At 37.6% G+C, this 25,622-nt stretch overlaps 1 protein-coding gene across 1 annotated transcript in view; it reads right to left on the bottom strand.

The window, feature by feature from the left end:
* LOC126250820 (matrix metalloproteinase-14-like) overlaps positions 1-25,622 on the bottom strand; it is a 120,401-nt gene that overhangs the window by 2,175 nt on the left and 92,604 nt on the right. Inside the window, exon 10 of the mRNA XM_049951590.1 lies at positions 18,411-18,532. Within this exon, the coding sequence (XP_049807547.1) occupies positions 18,411-18,532 (122 nt within the window). The remainder of the gene's footprint in view (positions 1-18,410; positions 18,533-25,622) is intronic.

The following is a 25,622-nucleotide window of genomic DNA, read 5'->3' as shown; positions in this document are numbered from 1 at the left end:
GTGTAAAGAGACTTAATCAAAGTGAATTTAAGGCAAAAAAATGCCTATGATTAATGGTTTATAATTCATTCTGGAGCACTCCACATTTTATGAAAATGAATAAGTATTTTTATTACAAATGAAATCTGATTATAACTGTGATTATGCATCAAATAGACACAAGCTGTCAATACTTTTAGTTAAAAAGATTAAAACTAGTTTTTAACCTAAACTGTTCATTGTTTGTTAGGGTTTCATAATAGTGATGACGTCATTCACCTACAGGGAGGAATCTGCAGTGTAATATATCTCTTTGATGATTGTTACCATCAAAAGGTTTATTTAAGTAATAAGTTAGTATAGTTGGCCATTTGGATGTGTTTTTTATTTACATGTAAGCATTCTGGAATGAGTGGATGCAGCATATCTGCAATCCAAGACCATGATAGAAATCATATCATGTTCACGACACTTGCTGGTTGGGCATTTAATTCCATGTTGTCGGATCCTGCTTTGGAGATTTGATGTGAGTCATGCAACAAGAATGGCTGTGACAATGCCAATGATGCCACAGAGACAAGCAACTTCAATTTGAATCTTTTAACCAAGACAGAATGTTTGCCACACAGTCTGTTTTAATGTATTTGTGATGTTCCAAACAACAAGCTAATCTTGTTATGCATGGTCACTATGAACAAGAGTGGAATGTATAACATATTGTTTATGAGAATCCCCTTGTCTATTTTGAGAATTTGGATATTAGACTGTACTCTTAACTTCCAGCAATAACTGCAGCACTTCAAGAAATGAATTCCAATCAGAAAACACTGGCAAGTATGAAGAAATAATAACGTGAACAAAATAAATAATAGGAAATCATAGATTCCAAACAAATGCTACTTCACCAATTAATATTATGATAAAGAAGCAAGGAAACATCACAGCAGGTGCAGCAAAATGACCTGTAGAGATTTTTGTTTTGTTTTTATTTAAACAGATTTGTATGTTGTTTACAAATTGCAACAGCTTCTAAGCTTTCCATGTTACTTAAGTCCATATAAGCATGGTCTGTTTCGAATGTACTTCTGATCAAAAAGTAATTCTGGTAGCTGGAGTCCAAAGGTTTTGTTAATCATGAATTTTTCAATCTTGTCGAGATATTTCCATAGCAACTTTCACCTCCTAACAAATATTTCTTTATATCTAACCCAGAAGTGAAACACCAATTTTCATAAATCTAACTTTGAAACTTTTTTAATGTAATGAAATATTTTTCTTAAAAAATTTCATTCCATATTGCACTCCCTTAGGGGTTGAATTTCCAGAAACATTAAAATACATATTTTTTATTTGTAATGGAGAAGTCAAATACCAATTGTCATAGATGTAACTTTAAAACTTCTTTAGTAGTTCCTTAGTAACTATTTATTCTCCAAAAATCTTTCACCCTCTGTTTTACCTGCTTAATGGTTGAATTTCCAAAAATGTTGAAACACATATTTTTTATTTTCTGACTAAGAAATCAAGCGCACCTTTTCATGGTTCTATCTTCAAAATTCCCTTAGTAGTGACATACCATACTTTCAAAAAGGATTTCTTATGTTATTTCACCCCCTTAAGTGTCGGATGTCAGACAATCCCTTCTTAAATGCTACCTACAGTATAAGATCGACATACCCTCCAAACTTCATATTTATGTAATTAGCAGTTTGGGCTGGGCAATGATGAGTCAGTGAACCAGTCTGACCCTATTTCACCCTCTCAGGGGTTGAATTTCCAAAAACAGTAAAACACATAAATTTTCATCTGTAACCAAGAAGTCAAACACAAATTTTCAAAGATCTAGCTTCAAAATACTTTCACAATAAAATATTTTCATAAAACATTTCATCCCCTATTTTACATCTTTAGAGGTTGAATTTCCAAAAACAGTGACATGCATATGTTTCTCTTCTAACAGAGAAGCCCAACACAAATTTTATTAGATTTAGCGTCAAAAATGGTTACACAATGAAGTATTTACATAAAAACTTTCATTCACCATTTCATCCCCATAGTGTAGAATTTACAAAAACAGTGATACACGTACTTTTTTCCTTTTTTTTTCTAACTGAGAAGCCAAATTTAAATTTTCATAGTTTTGGCTTTAAAAACGCTTTCAAAATAAAATAGTTTCATAAAAAAATCTCATCCCCTATTTCATCCCTTAAATGCACAATTTCCAAAAGCACTGGAACAGGTTTTTTTTCTTTTTTAAATTTGTAACCATGATGTCAAATGCCAATGTCCCTAGATGTAGCTTTAAAAATACCTTAGTAGTTCTTTATGATACACTAAAGACAGCAAAATTGCGTTAATAGCAACGTTTTTTTTTTTTTTTTAAAAAAAAAAAAAAGACCTTCATCCCCTCTTTCACCCTTTCACCCCCTTAGGGTTGAAATGTCAAAAAGTCCTTTTTTAAATGACACCTACAGCAGTTTGGGCTGGGAAATAATAAATCAGTCATCAGCCAGGGCATTGTCATTTATATATAGAGATTAGTGCAAATATTCATTGATTCTTTTATGCGTGTGATTTGCTGCAATGTAGAATGAGGCAAAAATTATATAAATTTAAATTACATAGAATATGTAACAAGCATGGATTGAAATTTAATGCAAGAAGTGTGAAATGATGGTGACAAGGAGGAATAAAAGGAGAGTAGTGTTAGATATAGAGCGGTCACATAAAGTGACATATGGCTGGGAGAACGGTGTGCTAACCACATGCCCCTCCACATCTGCATCCAATGAGGCTTGGGGACTGAGGATGACATGGTGGCCGGTTGGTATCATTGGACCTTCATAGCCTGTTCCAGTGGAATTAAGTTGCTGGATATAGAGGGCAAGTACTAAAGAAAGTGAAAAGTTTCAAGTACCTTGGGAGATAGGGGGGGGGATGATTAAGAGATTAATGAAACCCCCTTTCAAGCCCATGGGTCCCTGCAGAGTGTAAGAAGCCTGGTCTGGAGCAAGTATGTGCCACCAAGAAGTAAACAAATGTTACGCCAAGCATGCAGTACACACATATGCATCAGAAATATGGGTAACGATGGCAAGGCAACAGAACAGGATACAAGCTTGTGAGATGAAATTTAAAAGAAGCAGAATAGGATTGGCTTACTATAATGGACAGAGTAAGGAATGAGGTAGTGTTCCCATGCATGAGACCACAGAAAGGATGAGATTAAGATGGTGTGGGCAGGTTAAAAGGCAGGCCCATGATGGGAAGAGATGTACAGGATAATTGGAAGACAGATAAATTGCTGTAGGAAAGGAATGTGTGATGACGAGAGGAGAAGACTGGGACAGAGTGGTGAGAGAAACATAGCTGGAAGACAGGAAACCATGAAGAGGCTTTGATCTAAATACATCTGGTCAGGGGCTCGAAACAGTAGATGTGGATGATGATGATGTGACAATGTCTCTCAGGGAAAGTACAGTCCATTAACAAAAACAGCTGTAGAGAAATTGGAAACATAAAACTAGAAAGAAACAAAAGCAAAACAAAAAAAGACATCAAATTAACTGACGGGAAAGAAAATGCAACATCAAAAAATAATTACTGTAGAGTAATGAAATTTCAGGAATATATTTGTAACATGTGTAAGTTATATGAATGTGAGGTGTCTGTTCTTTTGTGCTTATCCAAAAGAACAGATGCCTCACATTCATATAATTGATTTGCCTAGATGGGCAATGGATACACCTTCTCCAGTGAGGATGCACAAGTGCATCTGACATGCTGCGGGAATCTCATAGTGGTAAGCATGGAGCAAATGGACAAGGTCTACAGATAGGTGGTGCTAGGTGGGAATGTGGGTCAGCCATGAAATGTGCTGAGATAGTCCATGCAGTTGCGATAACACTGTGTCCCAGATGGTGCATTGGTTAATGCAACTACCTAGTAAGCAGGAGATCCCGGCTTTGAATCTCAGTCCGACACACATTTTCACTCATCACCACTGAGTCTGCATAATGTCTCTCGATGCAGCTGACATCAGTAAACCCTTCCATTTTCCTTCCTTTCTCCTCCCCCCCCCCCCCCCCCCCAATCCGCCCTCCTCCTACACCTTAAATTTACATATAATATATTTAAGCTATTAACATTGTAAGATCACAGGTTAATGTAAGTGTGAGATAGGCCACTGCAATTGAGAAATGCTGGTGCATTAACAACCAATGTAACTGCCAGAATGTTGCAAGCAACCATGCAAGCGTACATGCATTGTGTTGTACAAGTGCCAGATATCAGTTTGTGGGACGATGCTCCATGTCTGTTAAACTTGGTCGGTCAATACAAGAGTCATTAATGCTGTTCATGAATGATGCTTGAGTTGTTGTCCAATAACGTCCTGTATGTGCTCAATTGGAGACATCTGGTGATCGAGTAGGTAAAGGCAACATGTTGACACACTGTAGAACATGCTGGGTTATAACAGCAGTATGCAGGTGAGAGTTGTCCTGTTGCAAAATACACCCTGGAATGATATTCATGAATGGCAGTGCAACAGGTCAAATAACCAGACTGACATACAATGTACGCAATGGATAATCATGAGAGTGCTCCTGCTCTCATATGAAATCACATGCCAGACCATAATTAGAAGTGTACATACAGTGTGTCTAGTATACAGACAGGTTGGTTGCAGTCCCTCCACTGGTTTCATTCTAATCAACACATGGCCATCACTGGCACCAAGGCAGAACCAACTTTCATCAGAAAACACAACAGACCTCCACCTTGGTCTCAAATGAACTCTTGCTTGACACCACTGAAGATGCAAACAGCATTGGTTTGGAGTCAGTGGAATGCATGCTGGCTTGGAGCTGTCCTTGTAGTAACCAATGTGTAACAGTTCATTGTGTCACTGTGGTGTCAACTGCTATTTAAATTGTTGCTGCAGATGTGATACAATGCATGAGAGCCATACACTGAACACAATGGACTACCCTCTCGGTAATGCCACGTGGCTGCCTGGAGCCCAGTCTTCTTGGAACCATACATTCCCATCACCACCGCTGCCAGCAATCATGTACAGCAGCTGCTTTCCTGCCAAGTCTTTCTGGAATATTGCAGAAGGAACATCCAGCTTCTCATATCCCCATCACACGACCTCATTCAAACTCAGTGAGGTGTTGATAATGGTGTCTTTGTCACCTTAAAGGCATTCTTAACTAACATCAACTCACCACATCCAATAGCAAAGATAACTAGCTCTCACAACCATAACAATGTGTATTTAAAGCAAACCTGATTTGCATCCTCATATTGGTGCTACTAGCACCACTCTTATGCAACTAGTATGAAACTGGAACAGACATCAACTTTTAGATATAGAAATGCACCTACCAACTTTAATTTATATCACACAATTTCTTCTTCATGTAGTGATTTTTTTCCAGCAGTGCTGTTATAATCCATGGATTAGCACATGTTGTACAGTGATACATAAGAAACAAACAATCACAATATATACAAAAACAGTCTATATATCTATTAAAAAGTCATTTAATGAATAAAATCTCTTATCAAGTAAGTTCATCTACATTTTACTTTTAAATAATGCACTGCACAAACTTTTGATGTTATTTTATAATGAGTTAAATATTTTACTACTGGAATACTGTACACCTTTTTGTACATGGGCTAGATTTCTGAAGTCACAAAGGCAGTCACACTTCCTTCTTGTATTGTGAACATGATAAATTTCATTGGTTTCATAGTGCACAGGCTTTTCAACTATGAAACTCGTGACTAAATACATACATTGGGAGGTGGTGGTAACTGCCATAAGTTTCTTAAAAAGTTTACAGCAGTAAGTTCTTAGGAAATCTCTGTGTGTAATGTGGACAACCTTTTTCTGCAGAGAGGAAAATTGCCTCTGGTGTGAGTGAAGTCCCAGAAGACATTCCGTAACACATAATAGAGTGGAAGTTCCCAAAGTGACTCTGATGTCTCCAGTCATAAAGTAACCAAGGAGAACTTTCTTATTGTCTGGAGGACATAGTGTTACCAGGAAAGCTTGCTGTCTAAGTATTTGGAGCACTACACCCTTTGTATTCCCTCTTCATTAAGTATAATATGTATTGCTTGTAAGTTTTTCTGATCAGAGCTGAACTAAATATTATTAACAATATGTATATTTAATTAATTTCTTCTCTGCTGGACCTTCAGCATATATGTCAACATATGACATTTTTATGTAATTTGATTCCCAGTTAGCTCCAAAATATTTATCTGTTAAAAATAGTATTCTATACAGGTGAAGTTATGTGATTCATAAAATTTATCACCAGACAAATATCAACTCCAAGATTCATTATGGACCTGCATGATTTGTACAACATAGGTAATTCATTTGTAGGTTTATGTGAGAAACTGCAATGGTCGAAGGACAGATACTTGAGGGACTCCATCAGTATGTGCTCAAGTCAGATTCCATCCATGCACATCCATCCACTTTGCTGCTCTAACCCAGATCTGCCTTCTGCTTTGTGTGAAATGTTATGGGACTTAACTGCTAAGGTCATCAGTCCCTAAGCTTACACACTACTTAACCTAAATTACCCTAAGGACAAACAGACACACCCATGCCCGAGGGAGGACCCGAACCTCTGCCAGGACCAGCCGTACGGTCCATGACTGCAGCACCTTAGACCGCTCGGCTAATCCCACACAAACCGCCTTCTGCTTTCTGCCTTGGAGGTAGGATTTTAGAATGTTTTCTGCATCTCTCCTATCTATATTTTGCAAATTCTATTTCAGTTTCTCCATTCCTTTTTCAGTTATTACTCTTGTAACTAATTGGTTCTTTTTATTTGCCTTGCATCCTGAAATACATCATCTGCAATTGGCTGTCATGACTGTGGAAGCCTTTTGTTATAGGAATTATATTATGGCTTTGCAATGTTAACATATCTATCACAAGCATGGTTGCCAGTAGGATTGTTGCTCATTGCCATTATGGCAAGTTATTTTAGGGGAGTTAGATATATAAAATGGCATGGACGTCTGTACATCTCTAGAACAGTTAATGCTAGACTTAACTACACATAAATTATTTAATAATATACCACACAGAATCATATACTGTACTGGTCAACTGGAGATTGTTCACAAGTGTTCTTGTGCTTATACATTATTCACTACTCACATTTAATACTTCATTTAAATTTGAAAATTATTTTAGTAAGGTACTAGATGTATATTTAGATTCAAAGTTAACTGCAGTTATATACCAGGTATCCCGCCTAACACTCATTGTGTATAGGAAGGAAAAATTGCTACACACCAGATAGAGGAGGCATTGAGTCACAGACAGGCACCATGAAAAGAATACTAGAAATATATAAGCTTTTCGACAAAGTCCTTCCTGTGAAACACACCTCTCACACATTCACACAACAACTCATACACACACAACTACTGTCTCTGGGTGATAAGGCACAGCTGCATCTAATGTGAGCAGCAATCTGTTTGGCAGAGTTAGAGGGGGTAAAGACGATGCATGGAGTGGGGAGGGTGAGAGATAACTGGGTAGGGGTGTTGGAGAAAGAAGATAGTAGAGTGTAGTGACATGGAGGGGATACAAGCAGGGAAGGGATAGGCAGGTGGAGGACAGGAACCAGTTAAAACTGAGGCCAGGGGGTTTACAGGAATGAGGATACATTGTAGGGTGAGTTCCAACCTGCACAATTCAAAACCTGGTTTTGGTGGGAGGAATCCACTTGCCACAGGATAAGAAGCAGTCATTAATGTGAAGTACATCATGTTGGACAGTGTGTTGAGCAACTGGATTGTACAGCTGTTCGTTGGCCACAGTTTGGCAATGGCCCTTTATGCAGATAGACAGCTTGTTAGGAGTCACACTTTTATGGAATGCTGCACAATTGTTGCAGCTAAATTTGTAGACTACATGGTTACTTTCACAAGTGGCTTTCCAAGTGACCTGACCATCAAATTACCCATTTCTGGCTGCAGCCTCTCCTTCTAAAATGACCTCTTTCTGTTCAATTTCTACCCATAGCCCTCACCAACATAGATCTGCAAAATCATATCAATCATGCCCAAACCTTATCACACTACTTACTCTCTACCTGTAAGATTCTCCTGCTCTACAGTCCAAAATTCCTGCAACCCATTTTTGAGACTGAAACCCTTGCCCTTCAGTAACAAGAACAGAATGTATAATGCCACCTCAGAAAACTGTCCAATATGTTCATCTTAGTGCATGGGACTACCACTATCCACCACTGATACAAGAACCTCCACAGACCTCTCCTGCATCCCTTCACAGCTGCCAAACTCAGCCTTGCAGAACCACTGCATTTACTACACACTCAGAAACTCCCTCCCACCATCCTGTCTAACCCAGAGTCTAAACAGATGTGCAACTCAGTCTTGAACCTGTCCTCAAAAAACCTCAGTCCCACTAAAGTGTCAGTCTTTTCCAAAGGCCTTACCTAGAGCCCCACTTCTAAATTCAATCATGCTGGGCTTGTTAAAGATCTCCTTTCCTTCTCCCTGTCCCTACAGTGGAAACATATTTTCAAAACTATGCCTATCAATCAGACTCAATCCAAAACCACTATCAAACTGTGACTCACTCAATTTACTCCTCCATCCAACTGTGATCCACACCCACTACCCCCAAATGTACCCAGTGCTAACTTTCCAGAATTTCCTTACCTGAAACCTTGCCTCATCATAATTCCACAAATTCCCCAGAATGGAAACCAACATCACATCTGCAGAAAAACTGCGATCCACCACTTAAAAATTAATCTACCCCAATAAATATACCTGCTGACAAAAGCTCCATGATTGCAGTTATGAACCACAGGAATTATCTGGCAGAAGGACTCCACAAGCTGTCAGACATGTCTGCCTTCAAACCATGCCACATTCAGGTCATCACAAAAATCCACCAGGATCTCCAGTCTCTCCTCAAAACCATAGGTCCATCCTAGGACCTCATCCCACCATTTCCTGCATGCCTACCTTCCACATGTTTCCTAAAGTCTACCCAGGATGCCCCATTGTGGCTGGCTATAGTGCCCCCACTGAGAAAAATCTCTGCCATTGTGGACCAACACTCTACTCATAATCTAACCATCTGTGTAGAAGACAGCAACCATTTCCTCAATGATTCTCCACAGTTCCTGTTCCTTTACCATCCGGTGCCCTGCTCAGCACTGTCAATACCACTGCCCTCTACACTAATATCCCAAGTGCCCATGGCCTTGTCACTACTGAACACTACCTTTCCCAACACTTGACTAACTCTAAGCTTACAACCACCTTTTTGGACACTATGATCAATTATGTCCTCACTCCTAATTACTTCTCCTTTGAGGGGATTACCTGTAAACAAATCTGTGGTACAACAGTGGGGACTCAAATGGCACCATCCTGTGCTAACCTATTTATAAGACATCAAAAGGGATCCATTGCCCAATTTCACACTAACAAGTCCCTTCAATACGGCCTAGCCACCCATAGCCATTGCATCCCTCTCCAAACATACCAAGTGTCCCACTGAGCCCTTTGCAGACCAAAATCATCCTTCCACCATTTTCCAGAAACAGAGCTCGGTGTCTTGTCACAGTTGCCACAAATTTCCAAAGGTGAAATTCCCTGACATTTACCTCATTTCTGGACAAGTTTTAGCATTTTTCCCTGACAATTTCTGAGATCTCAAGGGTAAGTAAAGACTTAAGTTGAGAAATCCGCTGCATTATGCCACATACAAACAGACTTTACCTGCAGGCAGGTTGGTGAGACTAGATCCAGTGGGCAGAGCTTCCACATTAGTGGGAAACAATGGGCTTCAGATAGGCGGGCACAATCTGTTAGAGATACCCACAGAAATGGCCTGTGATTTTGGCCTTTCATGGAGGTTGTAACGGAACATATTAAAGGCTTTACTTTAATGAAGTATGCGATCCCTTCCAAATTCAACCAGTTTAACGAGTATTTATGATTATAGAAAAGTTATTGTGTATGTTAACAATGATTGCACAACATGTCTCCATAAACAGTCAACCCATTAAATTATACTGAATAACTGACCCACACAAAAGTTTATATCACTTGATCACTGATACAGCAAATGTCATCATGAAAAACACTAAGTTTATCTTAAATAATTAATATGAAGTACGAAAAATAGTGGCCAACTTAAGTATTTTGGATCTCCTTAAATAAAAATCACCCAGTGAAACGTATTTGTTCACTAGGAGCGTTTTCACTCAGTATTCACGTAATCAATCCTATTTTAGACGAAAACCAATGTAATTCTTAATAATTCATGTTACTTACTTATTTATGCAAATTAGAGAAGTCAGTTGACAAACTTCTAAAAAACGGCCTTTTTGTAACAAAGAATTATTCTGTCAAGTCAACAAATCTGTCTGTCATTTTAATAACATGTTAAATTATGTCACTCGATGCAAATTAATAACTTTTCTGCACAAATTATGATAACAGATGTACATGTGACTTATAAACTATATCTCTTTTTAGTAGTTCTTTGACAATGTTATAAATACAAGCAGCGAGAAGGGTCGAAAGAGCAGTCGGAGGCAGTCAGGGGCAGTCGGAATGTCACTTTGGTGAAGTGTGTTTCTATGTTATTGTTTGGCAAAACAATGCAAAGAACATGTAAAGGAAGTACTACTTTGTGTTGTGTTATGGTCTTTGGTGGACAGTGGAATTAATATGGCCACTAAAGTAATAAATATTTGATATTTACATATGTGTTGGTTTCGCTCGTTCTTTATCATCAAAAGCACATGAAAAACACGGGACCTCATGTGTTTACCCTAGACAACCAGATTTAGAGCCAGCATCAGCAACGAGACACAGCAGCGATCCAGCAAGCAGCAGCGATTACTACAATACAATACATTGTAATGGCGCCAACCTAACATCAAGTGCTAACAAGCTCCGTAAATGGGAGTGAAATAGTGCGTTTACAGCAATTAGCAAGATATCAACGACTTAGGCGGACCATTACAAAAGTGGGGGCTCGTCCGGGATCTTTAAGTGCATCGATGATAATAGTGCAGCGATAAATTTCGTAAGTGCTTAGCATTCCAAAAAAAGTTTATTTGTGCAGTGTGTCAACAGTGAAAATATGTCAAAAATAAATAAATAAATTGTGTTTGTGCGACTACGAAAAACTATCATCAAGATTAACGTATGGATTATGTCAATGGAATTCATCAATCAAGACTTCTGCTTCGATAAAACTGAATAGAAGTGAAGAAAGCCAACAAGAACACCGATCACGACATCATAGCATAAAGCAAGGTATTTTGTATTTGTCATTTAAAATAATTAATAGTGAACATGTCTCTACCTGAGAGTGATGAGATCGTAGGAAATGTAAAAATTGAACCAGGGGATGGTGAACAATTAAACTTAACAGAGTGGCTAGCAGGGTTTGCAACTCAAATAAGCTTGCAACTTAAACAATCAAGTGAAGAAAACACAGATAGACTGGATAAGTTAAGTTCGGATTTTAAACTATTAAGTACTCATCTCAATGAGAAGTGTGAGGAAATTAAAACTACCCTCAGTAAGGACACTAGAGAACAGTTGATACACTTCAGAAAAGAATTTCAAGTTAAAGTTGAAAGTTTAAATGAAAACATACAAGCTAACACAGACAGCATTGCTGTCATCTACAACAGAGTAGATACTGAAGTTAAAAGATTAGATCAGAGAATAGACAAAACATCAGAAGACCTTAAACAAGAATACAACCTGTACACCACTAATGTAGATACAAAAGTAGAAAATATACACACTAAATATTCACAATTGGAAGATGCATTGATGTCCAATCAAATGATTTATAATCAAAATACAATGTATGGGCACATCCAAGTGAAATGCTTTCCTGGTGAAAATCTGCACCCTATTGACTTTATTCACCAATGTAAGGATATGTTTGTTGTAGGAATGTCAGACAACATAAAAATTAAGTTAGTAAAACGGTTTCTAGAAGGGGAGGCCCTATCCTGGGCAAATGAGAATAATGATTCTTGGAATAAGTTTGAAGAGTTTGAAGCCAAATTTATTTGTAAATTTTGGTCACAGTCCATACAAGCCAGATTGAAGTCAGAATTTCTAAATGGACCAGTGTATAGAGGGAAAGTAGGGGGAATGCAAAAATTTTGCAGAGATCAATTGAAAAAACTTGCTCACTTGAATAATTCTTTTGATATTATGACACAAATTGATGTTTTAAAAAGAAGATTACCAGAGAGACTGCAGTGGGAATTGGTCCATGGACCAGATGATTCAATGGAAGAGTTCCTGAAATTTGTAGATAGATTAGATAGGGCCTTGGAAAGAGAAAGTAACCAAAGTTTTGGCTCTGGCAACAACCAGTATGGGGGGTGGAACAGGAATGTAAATAGAGATTATTATGGGAGGAGAGACTTTGAAAATTCTGGAAATAATGCTCTAAATAGGGGAGATAGGAGATATGAAAATGATTTCAGAAACAATACACAGGAGGGAGGATGGAGGAGAGATAACAGGAATGATAGAAATAGGTATTGGGGAAGAGAACAAGAGAGAAGGGGGTTTGTTGAAACTAGTGAACAAAACGACAACTACAAACGGACAGACCGAGGAAACCAGCCGGGAAACGGTGGACAGTCCCACTAGATGTCCGTAGTTTTGGGGCTAGACAATATTATGACAGGACAACACATAACCGAAACTGGAAAAGGAGAGGATACAATGTAAAGAGTAAATACCATGAAAATACTGAAGTTGTTAGAATGAATAAATTAGAATTTAATAAAAGGTTTTGGGATACTATGAGTAAAAGTGATACAGTTAATAAAAACTGTGTTCAAGCACAGGTAGTTAGTGAAAGTGCAGAAGTTGAAGGTATTGCAGAGTTCCATAGTTGGGCTGAAAAGGATACTGGTGTGAATAACAAGTCAGACACACCACAAGTAGAATCTATTTTGGGGGGTTTATTTGATAAGAAGGGGGATGACGATGTGTTTAATGGAGCCAAAGACTCAATTGCTGAGATTCAGATACATAGGGGGGAAACTGAAGATGGGGTTGTTGTGGAGGAGGAGGAAGAAGTAATACAGGGACATTTAAATAATGATCCTAAATCAAGTGATGTTATTGATGAGAGTGTGAAGGAAGAAATAAAAGTATTTGCAGAATTGAAAAGTGATTATGTGGTAAAGGTAAGTGATGTGACGAACATGGGTAATAATGAGGTTAATTTAAGTGAAATGCAGACTAGGGAATGTGTATCTGAGGACAAGCTATTGCCTATTGGGAACTATGAAACACTAATCTATGAGAATGGTAATAATAACAATATTAAAGAAAATATAAAGGGATGGAATGTAAATGTGTGTTTTCAAGGAAAAGGGGAAAAGTTTTTAGAAGTTTTGTGGAACAACTATGGAGACTGTATAAACAAAGATGCCTTTTGGAAAGAATTAGCAAAGGTAAGTGCAACCTTGTATCCTATATGGTGGATAAGAATCCGTAGTGGACTTTATAAAAAATGGGGTGAAAACAATAATTTGTTGAGTGGCAACACAGTGTTAAGAGGAACAGATGAAAACAAAGGTTTATGTTTAAATGTCAATGCTTTGCAAACAGAGAGGGATGTGTCTAAGTGTAGGAAAGAGACATTAGACTTAGGGACTAAAGAAATTGAAAATGATCTATTCTTTGAAAATACTAAAATAGACAAAGATGTTGAGCTAGGTTGTCCATATGTTAAAGTAAACAATGACATTGGTCCATTTGAAATAAAAGAAAGCCCACATCCTAATGCGTATAGACTAATCTTTCCCAGATCAAGAAGGTTATTTGGATTAAGAAACATCACTGAATTGAAACCATATAAACATGATTAAGCACATTTCCCTGTTTGAATACAGTTACTTACCCATTTTCCGTAAAGCATGTTATCAGCGAAAGATTTTCACTGGGTGTGTCAAATAGCAACTACCACTACAGACCCTGGAAAAGTTCCAGATGTCTGAGACAATGTTTTTATATTTTTATTGTCACTATTGAATATTAAATATTGTGATATCTTCTTTACTTGCAATGGGCAAGAAGGTGACCAACATTTATTACTTCCTTTTTGTATTGTTGAATATGGGACATACTTGCACCAAATATAAAAGACAATGTAAAAATTGTTGTGCAAGACCCATCATTTTGTTACTATTCTTTTCTTAGGCATAAGATTTGTGTACAATTTTCTACAACCAATCAGATGTTTACCAAGTTTGATGTTTGTGTTATGTTGTGACCAAATTAAGTGTGCAATTTTGGTATTAATATGTTCTTGTACTATCTTGACTATGTGTCTCAATGGGAGACAAGTTTTTTAAATATTTTCTTTTTTTTAAATGCATATTATATTCATACATGTGACTTCTCTAGTGTTTGTGTTTATATATCATGTCCATACTTATAATTATGTTCTTTGTTTTCATTTCCTTTATGTGGCTCAAAACGAGCAGACAGTTGCAAAATTTTGCTATGGACATCTGACCTGTCCATCTATGTAATATATTTATGTTCCTTCTATTATCTTGATTAATCTGTGACTCAATGAGAACTGACTTTGAAATAATTTACATATATTTTTTATATATCTTAAAATCGCATGTGATATATTTGTGTCTGTTTCTGATCATTTTCCATGTGGCTCACTGGGAGCAAAGATTAACAATTTTTTTACTTTCATATATTACTAAATATTTTCATTATGCTGTCATACTGAGAGCCATAACACAAAGTGCATTTGAAACAACACAACTAAAATATTTCCAGGAAAAAGTCATTTTGAAACTGTGTAGCGGTCACTGTAGTACTTTTCCAAATTTTAAACATTTGACACATTTTTCCTAGTTGGCTAATATCATTAACATTCTGTAAATGATATTACCCGAGGGGGGTATTGTAACGGAACATATTAAAGGCTTTACTTTAATGAAGTATGCGATCCCTTCCAAATTCAACCAGTTTAACGAGTATTTATGATTATAGAAAAGTTATTGTGTATGTTAACAATGATTGCACAACATGTCTCCATAAACAGTCAACCCATTAAATTATACTGAATAACTGACCCACACAAAAGTTTATATCACTTGATCACTGATACAGCAAATGTCATCATGAAAAACACTAAGTTTATCTTAAATAATTAATATGAAGTACGAAAAATAGTGGCCAACTTAAGTATTTTGGATCTCCTTAAATAAAAATCACCCAGTGAAACGTATTTGTTCACTAGGAGCGTTTTCACTCAGTATTCACGTAATCAATCCTATTTTAGACGAAAACCAATGTAATTCTTAATAATTCATGTTACTTACTTATTTATGCAAATTAGAGAAGTCAGTTGACAAACTTCTAAAAAACGGCCTTTTTGTAACAAAGAATTATTCTGTCAAGTCAACAAATCTGTCTGTCATTTTAATAACATGTTAAATTATGTCACTCGATGCAAATTAATAACTTTTCTGCACAAATTATGATAACAGATGTACATGTGACTTATAAACTATATCTATTTTTAGTAGTTCTTTGACAATGTTATAAATACAAGCAGCGAGAAGGGTCGAAAGAGCAGTCGGAGGCAGTCAGGGGCAGTCGGAATGTCACTTTGGTGAAGTGTGTTTCTGTGTTATTGTTTGGCAAAACAATGCAAAGAACATGTAAAGGAAGTACTACTTTGTGTTGTGTTATGGTCTTTGGTGGACAGTGGAATTAATATGGCCACTAAAGTAATAAATATTTGATATTTACATATGTGTTGGTTTCGCTCGTTCTTTATCATCAAAAGCACATGAAAAACACGGGACCTCATGTGTTTACCCTAGACAACCAGATTTAGAGCCAGCATCAGCAACGAGACACAGCAGCGATCCAGCAAGCAGCAGCGATTACTACAATACAATACATTGTAATGGCGCCAACCTAACATCAAGTGCTAACAAGCTCCGTAAATGGGAGTGAAATAGTGCGTTTACAGCAATTAGCAAGATATCAACGACTTAGGCGGACCATTACAAGGTCCACTCATGTGGCCAGCTATTCATTTGTGACAGACACCATGTTGATGAAGTGAGACCATGGTGATCAATTTATGCAACAAATAACTTGCGCAGATACTCTGGGAATCAATACTAATGAAGATAGGTAGCAAATCACCATAAAGATGATTGCTGAGACACAGACAGACATGCATAAAAGACAATCACACTCTCTCAACTATGTTTTTGGCCATAGCCTGCGTCAGAAAACAAGAGCATACACACAATCACACAGTCACTCAGACGTAACTCATACACATGTGACCACCGTGACCGGCTGCTGTGTCAACAGTCTCTGAGAATCAGATCCAAACAAACCACTCCTCATGGCTCCCTGCCTCTCCTTGGCATCTTATAGGCTAGTGGCAAAAAGTGGTGGCAGCACTGACTGGAAGCTGAGGGACATGATAGGAAGAGGAGAAGCAGTAAGAATGAGGGAGCAGGGAAGCAGTACATGTACTCAGTTGTGCCCAGCATCAGTAAACAAACTGTTTCATCTACTGAGACAAAAATGAGATTTTTCCAGTGTTTTTTTTTTTTTTTTTTTTTTTCTTTCAAATTTCCCTGATTTCCCTGACACATTTGAAATTCCATGTTATTCCCTGATTTCCAGAACTTGTGGCAACCCTGCTTGTCTCCCCAATCACCTACCCCCCCCCCCCCCCCCCTACCTACAGTCTGACCACAAAGGAGCACTCCCCTCATGAGTCAGTACCACTCAGGACTACTTCAGAGCCTTTGCCACTGGATTCTTCATACTAACAGCAGCTTTCCTGGTTTGCATGTGAGGGAGCTCTCCTTGCAACAAATGCTTTGTTCCCATAGCACCTTTGGCTTCAACATTCACTAGTGTCTGTCCTCCATCTACCTGCCCCTTCCCATACTCCCACTACAGTATACACACATACCTTCTATCCCACCAATGTACTTAAAAGTCATTTCATCCTCTCTACAGCTCTCCCCTCCCTTTCCCACTGTGCAAGCCTCCTGATGCTACACCTAGAAGCTCTGTCCTGTCCCCAACATATTCCTGCATGTTCCCAAGGTAGCAGTAACTTCTTTCTCTACACCTACCCTACTCTCACACCCCATGTCTCCTCCTTACCCCACCACCCAAGCCAGCATATTGCTGTTCATGTCAGACACAGTCATAGTCAGGTGTTGGTGCCCGGAGACATTAGCTATGAGTGTGTGAGTAGTAGTAGTAGTAGTAGTAGTAGTAGTTGTTGTTGTTGTTGTTGTTGCCAATGTATGACTGTGTTAGAACTTTACTTCTGAGGAAGAATGTTGTCCTAAAGTTTAAATATTTCTAGTATTCTTCTAATTATGTCTATCACCAGATGTGGTGAGTAACAATCTATCCTCTCCATATTGTTACTAACATCAATAATACTTGTATTTGTTAAATTTGTTAAAACAATTTATATACTTCAGCAGCTTGTTTGCATGGGAGTTATTGATTAACTTAGTTTTCACTGAGATCTGTTATAATGTATGGAAGTTAATTTTGTGCAGCACCAGTAAAGAATTTAGAAGAAAATACAAGTAAACTTATATGTGAAGTTCAAATTCTATTTAAGGATTTTCCATTCGCATATTGCAGTGTACTCCAGCAGAAAGAGTTTAGAACTTTTTTGTAGTGAGCAGAGGTGAATGATGGCAGTTTTCAACAACTTCACAATAAAGGTCATTGATTATAACGTGACATTTGTGGTTCTAAAATCGAAATCAGACTTACAAATGAGCTTTGTCTTCCCCTGAAGCACTTGCAAATGAATAACCTCAAATGACTAAATTTTATTATTATTTATTGTCGTGACAATATTTTGAGCAGGGATGATGCAATGTGTATGCATGTTCTCATGTCACATGTGTGTTTAAATACTCACGTATGCTCAATGGCTATAACCAAATTACATACCCTCTAATATATAAACATTGATTGGATGAGTAACATAATGAAATATGACACTGAAGCACTGAGATTCAAATGGCTAGTGGTTTATTCAGACAAACGGATTAGCACACAATATACTGTTAATAAATGCTTGCATAGAAAGTGTGTGTAGAGAATTGTTGAATGAAAGTGATGATCAATGTTTAGTTGCTGCTAAATGTTTAGTATGTGGTACCACTTTATTTGCAAGAATATCAGAGCATACAGGTTTACTGTCTTGATCTACCTCTCTCTTTCTGGGGTGTAAGTACTGTCCTAGTTGGGACTTCAGTTTGCCTTGTCAATTAAAAAAGAATACCTTTAGTTAATATTGAGCTTACCATCTGTCCATGTCATAGCAGCATCTAAGTTCTGGGGAACTCCCCTCCATCTGCTGATGTTCTTAGGATAGCCTGGATCCATCAGTTTGGTAGTTTCATTGAACCTCCAGTACTGATCGCCACTGGAATACAAAGTAAGGTGTTCAGTCTTGTTAATGAACTACATTCATCTCAATACTCTAATGATCTTCAAAACACAAAGAAAATGTTGGTTCTGGTAACATGGTATGGACAATAACTTTGGCATGGCAATAAGGAACTGTGACTTGTATGGCATAGCAGTGTAGTACCAGTTACAGCACTATTCATACATTTATGTATCATGTTCTATGAAGGAGAGCCTTCAGAGATGTGAAGTGAGCCATATTATACACCAAATGGCACAAGCAGCCACTTTGCTGTAATGTGCCTGTAGTACATAATCAACAAATTCTTGTGCTACTGAAGTAGTGGATTTATTTTTCTGGAGCCCATTTTGACTTCTGTATAGGATGATCCGTGGTGTAATGAATTTCTTTATTTATTCAGCCATTAGATGTCTTACAATTGACACATATTGTATTACTGCATATATGCCTTGTCTTTTTACCAGTAAAATGTCATTTATAAAGTGTACTCTACAATTTAGTTTTTACAATTTTTTTATTGTTCAAATTTTGGCCGGCAGATATAGTTTGGACTTTCTCATTGGTCATTATACAGAGGACCCTTTTCTGTATGCTAAGTACCTTCTTTATATTTACTGAGCATCCCCATACTTTCATTCCATATGACATAACTGATTTAGGGAGTGCAAAGTAAAACATTTTAAGGAGTTCAGTATAAACAAATCTGGCCTACTTCTCTAATGCACAGCAGATTGAATTTACTACTTATGTTACAGATGTGTGCTGTGCATTTTTAGCTATCATGGAGGTGGAAAAGCAGAAATTTTACACATGCTATTTGCTTAAGTTTGTTCTCATTGATCTTTAACATTAACTCATTATAGTTTATGTTGACTGTGTTCTGCAGCTTTGATAAATCTTTGAAATTACATTTTCTAACTTGTGAAGCTGCTGTATAATTTATTTTAAATTGTTCAACCAGTTTGAATCAGAGAGCATTTTTCAGTACAAATTTTTGTAACACCTGTCGGCAGCTGAGGGTTTCGATTAATTATCATTTATTCTAGAACCAGAATTCTGGCCAGAAAACATAAAAGTACGTCGATTTCGTTTCCCAAGACGATCAATGGAAGAGGGAGCAGAGCTCAACTAAACTAAGAAGAAAACCAGAAGAGCAAGAAATAAAAGCAGTCTTGTGGAATACAGAGGGAGTAAAAAGTGCTCTTAACCTAACACCAACAGACATTCTGCAAAACTCGGATCTTTCAATTCTAACAGAAACCTTCCTGATAGACAGCTGGCAACATAAAGATTTCTATAATTATCACCTAGTGGCAAAGAAGGGAGAAAGAGGACGACCCATGGGAGGAATATCTATCCTACTGAAACCCTGGATGACGCCCACCAAAAAAATCATAAAACAAGAAAATAGTATGCTAATAGAAGCCACAAACATAAATATAATTGCAGCCTATTTTAAACCGCACACAAATGCTGTAGAAATAATTGACAAAATAGTCACACTCATCAAACAATGTGACAGCAAACCCACCATTATTGCAGGCGATCTCAACTGCAGAATAGACACAGAAAACTATAAAACAAAACTAGTCGTTGAAACCCTAGAAGAAGATGCTTTCACCCTACTTAACGATAGACAGATACCTACATACATATGCCACAATGGGAAGCGCACCATTGATATCGCACCAACAAGAGGAGACATAGAAGGAAGTATACAACCAATATGGCATGACTCCATTACTCCTATACGAAAGCACATTCCAATGAAGATAGAAATAAATATCGTCACGTCACCGCCAGCAAGAAAGACCCACCAAATCACACGAAGAAAAACTGATATAGAAAAATTAACAAACCAGCAAGAACAATTAACACAAATAGAAACTTTCATAGAGGAAAGAGACCTTGAAAAAGCAACAGACCAAATAGAAGACCTCCTAAAAAATTCAGTGATACAAACAATCCCCAAACCAAGGACGGCCAAAAGGTGGTTTGATGCTGAATGCTACAGCAAAAGGAACACTGTTCTAACAACCCTCCACAAACTAAGAAACCAGCATGATGAGGAAACATACAAACTGTACGCAGAAGAGAGGAGAATCTACAAAAAACTAATAGAAGAGAAGAAAAAAGAATACATAGAAAGAGAGGCAAAAAGAGAAGCGGATGAAGCAGAGAAAGACCCATACATAGCAGCAAGACCAAGAAAAATGGCTCATACACCAAATATAGACCTGAAGGAATGGGAAGACCACTTCAGTATGATACTGAACAAACGAGGACTCAAAACACCCTCAAAGAAAGAGAAACAACATCAAACTAAGGAAAAAGACAATACATGGGAACCTCTAAATGAAGATGACGTGAAAGAAGTAATAAAAGCACTGAAGAACAAGAAAGCAGCAGGACCTGATAATATATATAATGAACATATAAAAGATGCAAAAGAGGCCCTCCAACACATATGGACCAAACTGTTTAACAAATGCCTGGAACTTGGAAGAATTCCGACACAATGGAGACACTCGACAATAAAAGTTCTCTACAAAGGTAGAGGAGACCCAATGGACCCAAACAAGTACAGAGGCATAGCCCTGGAAAATACTCAATTCAAGATGTTTTCAAAGATAATAACACAAAAAATCCAAGCCTCTGTGGACAGTCATCTCCCAGAATGACAAATGGGTTTCAGATCTGGAAGATCAACACTTACGGCAGTCAGGCTTCTTCTAAACAACATCAATGATGCACTACAAAAGAAACAAATGTTCTACACAGTGTTCATAGACTTTACCAAAGCCTTTGACCTATTGGAAAGAGAGCTCATAGTCCGAAAACTGAAAAACACAATGGGAGAAGATAGCATATGGGCAAGAATAATCAAGTCAATCCTCGAATACAACTTAATTACAATATCAGACAACCTCTCTTTTTCGAACCCCATTCTGCAATCAAACGGAGTCTTACAGGGTGACCCAATGAGCCCTTTGCTGTACATTCTTGCCACAGAAGAAGTACTCCGAATTGGAGAAAATGAAGATGTGTATGTATATGCATACGCTGACGACATAGCCGTAGGTTCAACAGATATACAGAAGCTGCAGAGAATCATTGAGCAAATAGACAGATGGTGCAGTGAAAACAAACTACTCATAAACATAACAAAGACAGAAATGGTAATTTTCAGAAAAGGAGGCAAAACACCCAAGAATGCGGAAATCAGTATCAGAGGACAAAAAATAAAAATCTCATCAGACTTTAAATACCTAAGAATGACATTGCAACCAACAGCCAAATGCTTCACAAAACATACAACAGAACGTGCAGCCCAAGCAATAATAGCAATACAGGACATCAAAAACATCCGCCTACTCAGTCTAGAAACAGCCATGAAATTATTCAACACAAAAATCTTGCCAATCCTGGCCTATGGGATGGAGGTTATATGGGACCACCTGACAGAAAAACATCTAGAAACACTAGAAAAAGTAAAATCGAACTATCTAAAAAGAGCACTAGGTCTCTCAAAGACAACAAGATCTAGACTAGTGTACCTGCTAGCGATAGAGACATTTCTAATTGAAGACATCAGACTTCGATATATGATGTCATGCACCAGGGCTTCCAGAAAGCAACTGAAGATCGTGGAGGACAAATAAGAAAAATATAGGCTGGAGTTTTATGGCACCGAAGCAATGACAAACCGTTCATGGACAGCACCAAACTTCGAACAGCGACATGTCGTAACTAGACTTTCTATTCACGGCTTTCATCATCTAATCTGCAAAAACAAAACTTATCACGACCCAACCGCAACATGTGTATGTGAACTGTGTAACGAAGCCTGTGAACAATATCACATAGAACTGTGCAGTAAAAGAGTGAAATCAATAAATGAATATGCAAAAATGTAAAATGTAAATGTAAAATGTTAAGCAAATTATCTGTATATGGCTATTTGGCTGCAGTTTTATTAAATAAAAAATCATTTATTCTAGAGAAACTGCACGGTCATCAATGGTATCTGTTCTTTCGAGAGCAGTTACTATCTTCATATATAGTTAAAGCCCACCCAGCCAGTGACCTGCATCTGTGCAAATTGCGCACAGGTTGCAGGAACCATTATGGGAATCGTCACCTTAGTGTACGTGAGTAATGAGTGGATGGGCAAATATCTGTTAGGTATATTACATATGTAGATTGTGGACAGTTGGGAATGTGGGTCTCATGTGAAGCGTCCAAGGGATAAGTGCTTGCAGTCGCGCTATTCATCTGTGTACTTGGTGGCTCAGATGGATAGAGTGCCTGCCACATAAGCAGGAGATCCCGGGTTTGAGTCCCAGCTGGGGCACACATTTTCAACTGTCCCCATCGAGAAATATCAACAACACCTGTTGACAGCAGAGAGTTTCAATTAATTATCATTTAATAGTGTGCATTTATGCATACAGTGTAGGAATTTCCTCATGTATGAGTAGTATTTATTATTCTTCTCATCTAATATTTCTACTTTTTGATAGTTCATTTAGTACAGTTTTATCAGATCAGATGCAGCACCTCTTACCCCACAGAATTTTACATTTTCCGGTAGTAGCTTGTGATTATCTAAATCAAAAACTTTTGATAGGTTGCAGAATATGCCAATGGCTGATTCTTTCCTGTCATGTGCCTGTAGTACATAATCAACAAATTCTTGTGCTACTGAAGTAGTGGATTTATTTTTATGGAGTCCATTTTGACTTCTGTATAGGATGATCTGTAGTGTAATGAAGTTTATTAATGTTATGCAGAAAGTGATCAAAGACTTTTTATATGAATGGCAGAGTATAAACAGGTTGTGACAAAGCAATTAGGGATACTTTTACTTCCCCTCTTGTTTTGCCATCTGTCTCCTTAAATTCATTTTTTCTATTTTAACTGATTACTGTTAACATATGTGAGGGTAATCTGCATTTTCATGAAAGAGAAAGGTTGGCCCTCAGTTTTAAGGAATATAACACAAGTTCTAATTTTTTGCTTAGTTTTATGTATGTAATTGATTTCCTAATTTATTTTGACTTTTCCTAGTTAATAGTTTCATTATAGAGTGAAATAAGTGATTGATTTGTAACTTAAATTCTATTGTTGATGTATAAACAAATATAAATTCTGTACTAATTGTAAACATTTGGAGGAAAAACTAATAGTGTTCTTAAAGGATTTATTTGACTCTATTCAAAAACATGTTAATAAAGCCATCCCTTAATTAATTCCAAGGTAATTAACAGTTTTGTCAAAAGTATTGTTTGCATAACAATATTTGTTAATTCCATGATTTAAACAAGTAATTCGGCCTAACCCTTATAGTAGAAGAAACTGTTAAAAAGAACCAATTGTTCAATGTATTCAGTTAATTTAATGGGTTAAGTTTCAATTGTAATTTCTATAAATTTAACTTCAAACAATACGTAATTTTGCCACCTATTATTGTGAGGATATATAAGGGCCCGATTTTTGGTCCTGAGACAGTCAGTCCATGGCTGAGTTTCAGACGAGAAACCTGTGTTGATTAGAACAACAACAATGCTTCAACCTAACTGTGAAATAAGAGTTATACAATTAGGCTGTGAGTTGAAATAATGACAGTGTGTGCTCCATATGTACCTTTTTATTCTTCAAGAAATGTGTAACTATGTGGTTAGGCTTTTACTGCTTGTAGATGTTCAACAGGAAACTATTGTAGCAGTATGTGGATGTTTGACTGCAATCTACTAATGAGCTTTATCAAAAGTTAAACAATAGTGCACTGGCCACATAACTGTGTATCATTGGGGGTTTGTGAACAGTGAAAGTAAAGTACTGTGAAATGCAAATGTGTACCTGTCAGCTAAATCATTTAAAGTAGTCAGTGTTGTACTTCCATAACCCATTTTTCAGCCAATGTAGCAAAGCAGCATGTCAACACTGACAACAATCAATGAAGAAATAAAGCAGGGAACATTGTCACATGGTCAGTAGTTTCAAGGTTTTGTAGAGTTATCCTTTCTATACAATGGTAACAGCCTCATAATTTTTGAACTCTCAAGATACAGTCGTTCTGAGATGGCTTCATTAATCATATTGATCAGGTGTTTAACAATAAATCCTATTTGAGATACCATAGATGTCCATGGTCTTCATGTTTTTCAACTTATCTACGATTCTTGTTACTTCTTCCTTAGTTGCTGGGAACAGGTATATGGAATTATTTAGTGGACATCTTTTCTCTAGTAAAACATTTATAGCACTTTCTGTTAGAATTGATATATCCTTTGTTAATATTTCTGTGTACAGTACATTTAATTGCATAGCCATTAAATGCTTTGGCTATAGTTTCTGGGTTTATTTGTGTATAACTGTTCCATCTGGTTACCTTGGAGCTACTGTTTTTATATGTTACCTGCCACGTTTCTGAATTTATGGTCATCCACATGTTTTTGCCATTTTGGCTAAATTGATAACAAGCTGTTCAGTGTCCATTTTGTTCACATGTAAGCACCAATAACATAGGATAATTCAGGATTAGCAGAAAAGCAGCTAATATGAAATAGTCTACTGCACTTCCACTTACACTAATCAACTACTTACATTCGAGCAGAATGAACAGTTGTATTAAATACACTCCTGGAAATGGAAAAAAGAACACATTGACACCGGTGTGTCAGACCCACCATACTTGCTCCGGACACTGCGAGAGGGCTGTACAAGCAATGATCACACGCACGGCACAGCGGACACACCAGGAACCGCGGTGTTGGCCGTCGAATGGCGCTAGCTGCGCAGCATTTGTGCACCGCCGCCGTCAGTGTCAGCCAGTTTGCCGTGGCATACGGAGCTCCATCACAGTCTTTAACACTGGTAGCATGCCGCGACAGTGTGGACGTGAACCGTATGTGCAGTTGACGGACTTTGAGCGAGGGCATATAGTGGGCATGCGGGAGGCCGGGTGGACGTACCGCCGAATTGCTCAACACGTGGGGCGTGAGGTCTCCACAGTACATCGATGTTGTCGCCAGTGGTCGGCGGAAGGTGCACGTGCCCGTCGACCTGGGACCGGACCGCA

Source organism: Schistocerca nitens, chromosome 1 (assembly GCF_023898315.1).
Source record: "Schistocerca nitens isolate TAMUIC-IGC-003100 chromosome 1, iqSchNite1.1, whole genome shotgun sequence".
NCBI lineage: Eukaryota > Metazoa > Arthropoda > Insecta > Orthoptera > Acrididae > Schistocerca > Schistocerca nitens.
Note: the sequence above shows the minus strand (reverse complement) of the source record. Positions and strands in the feature narration are given on the sequence as shown.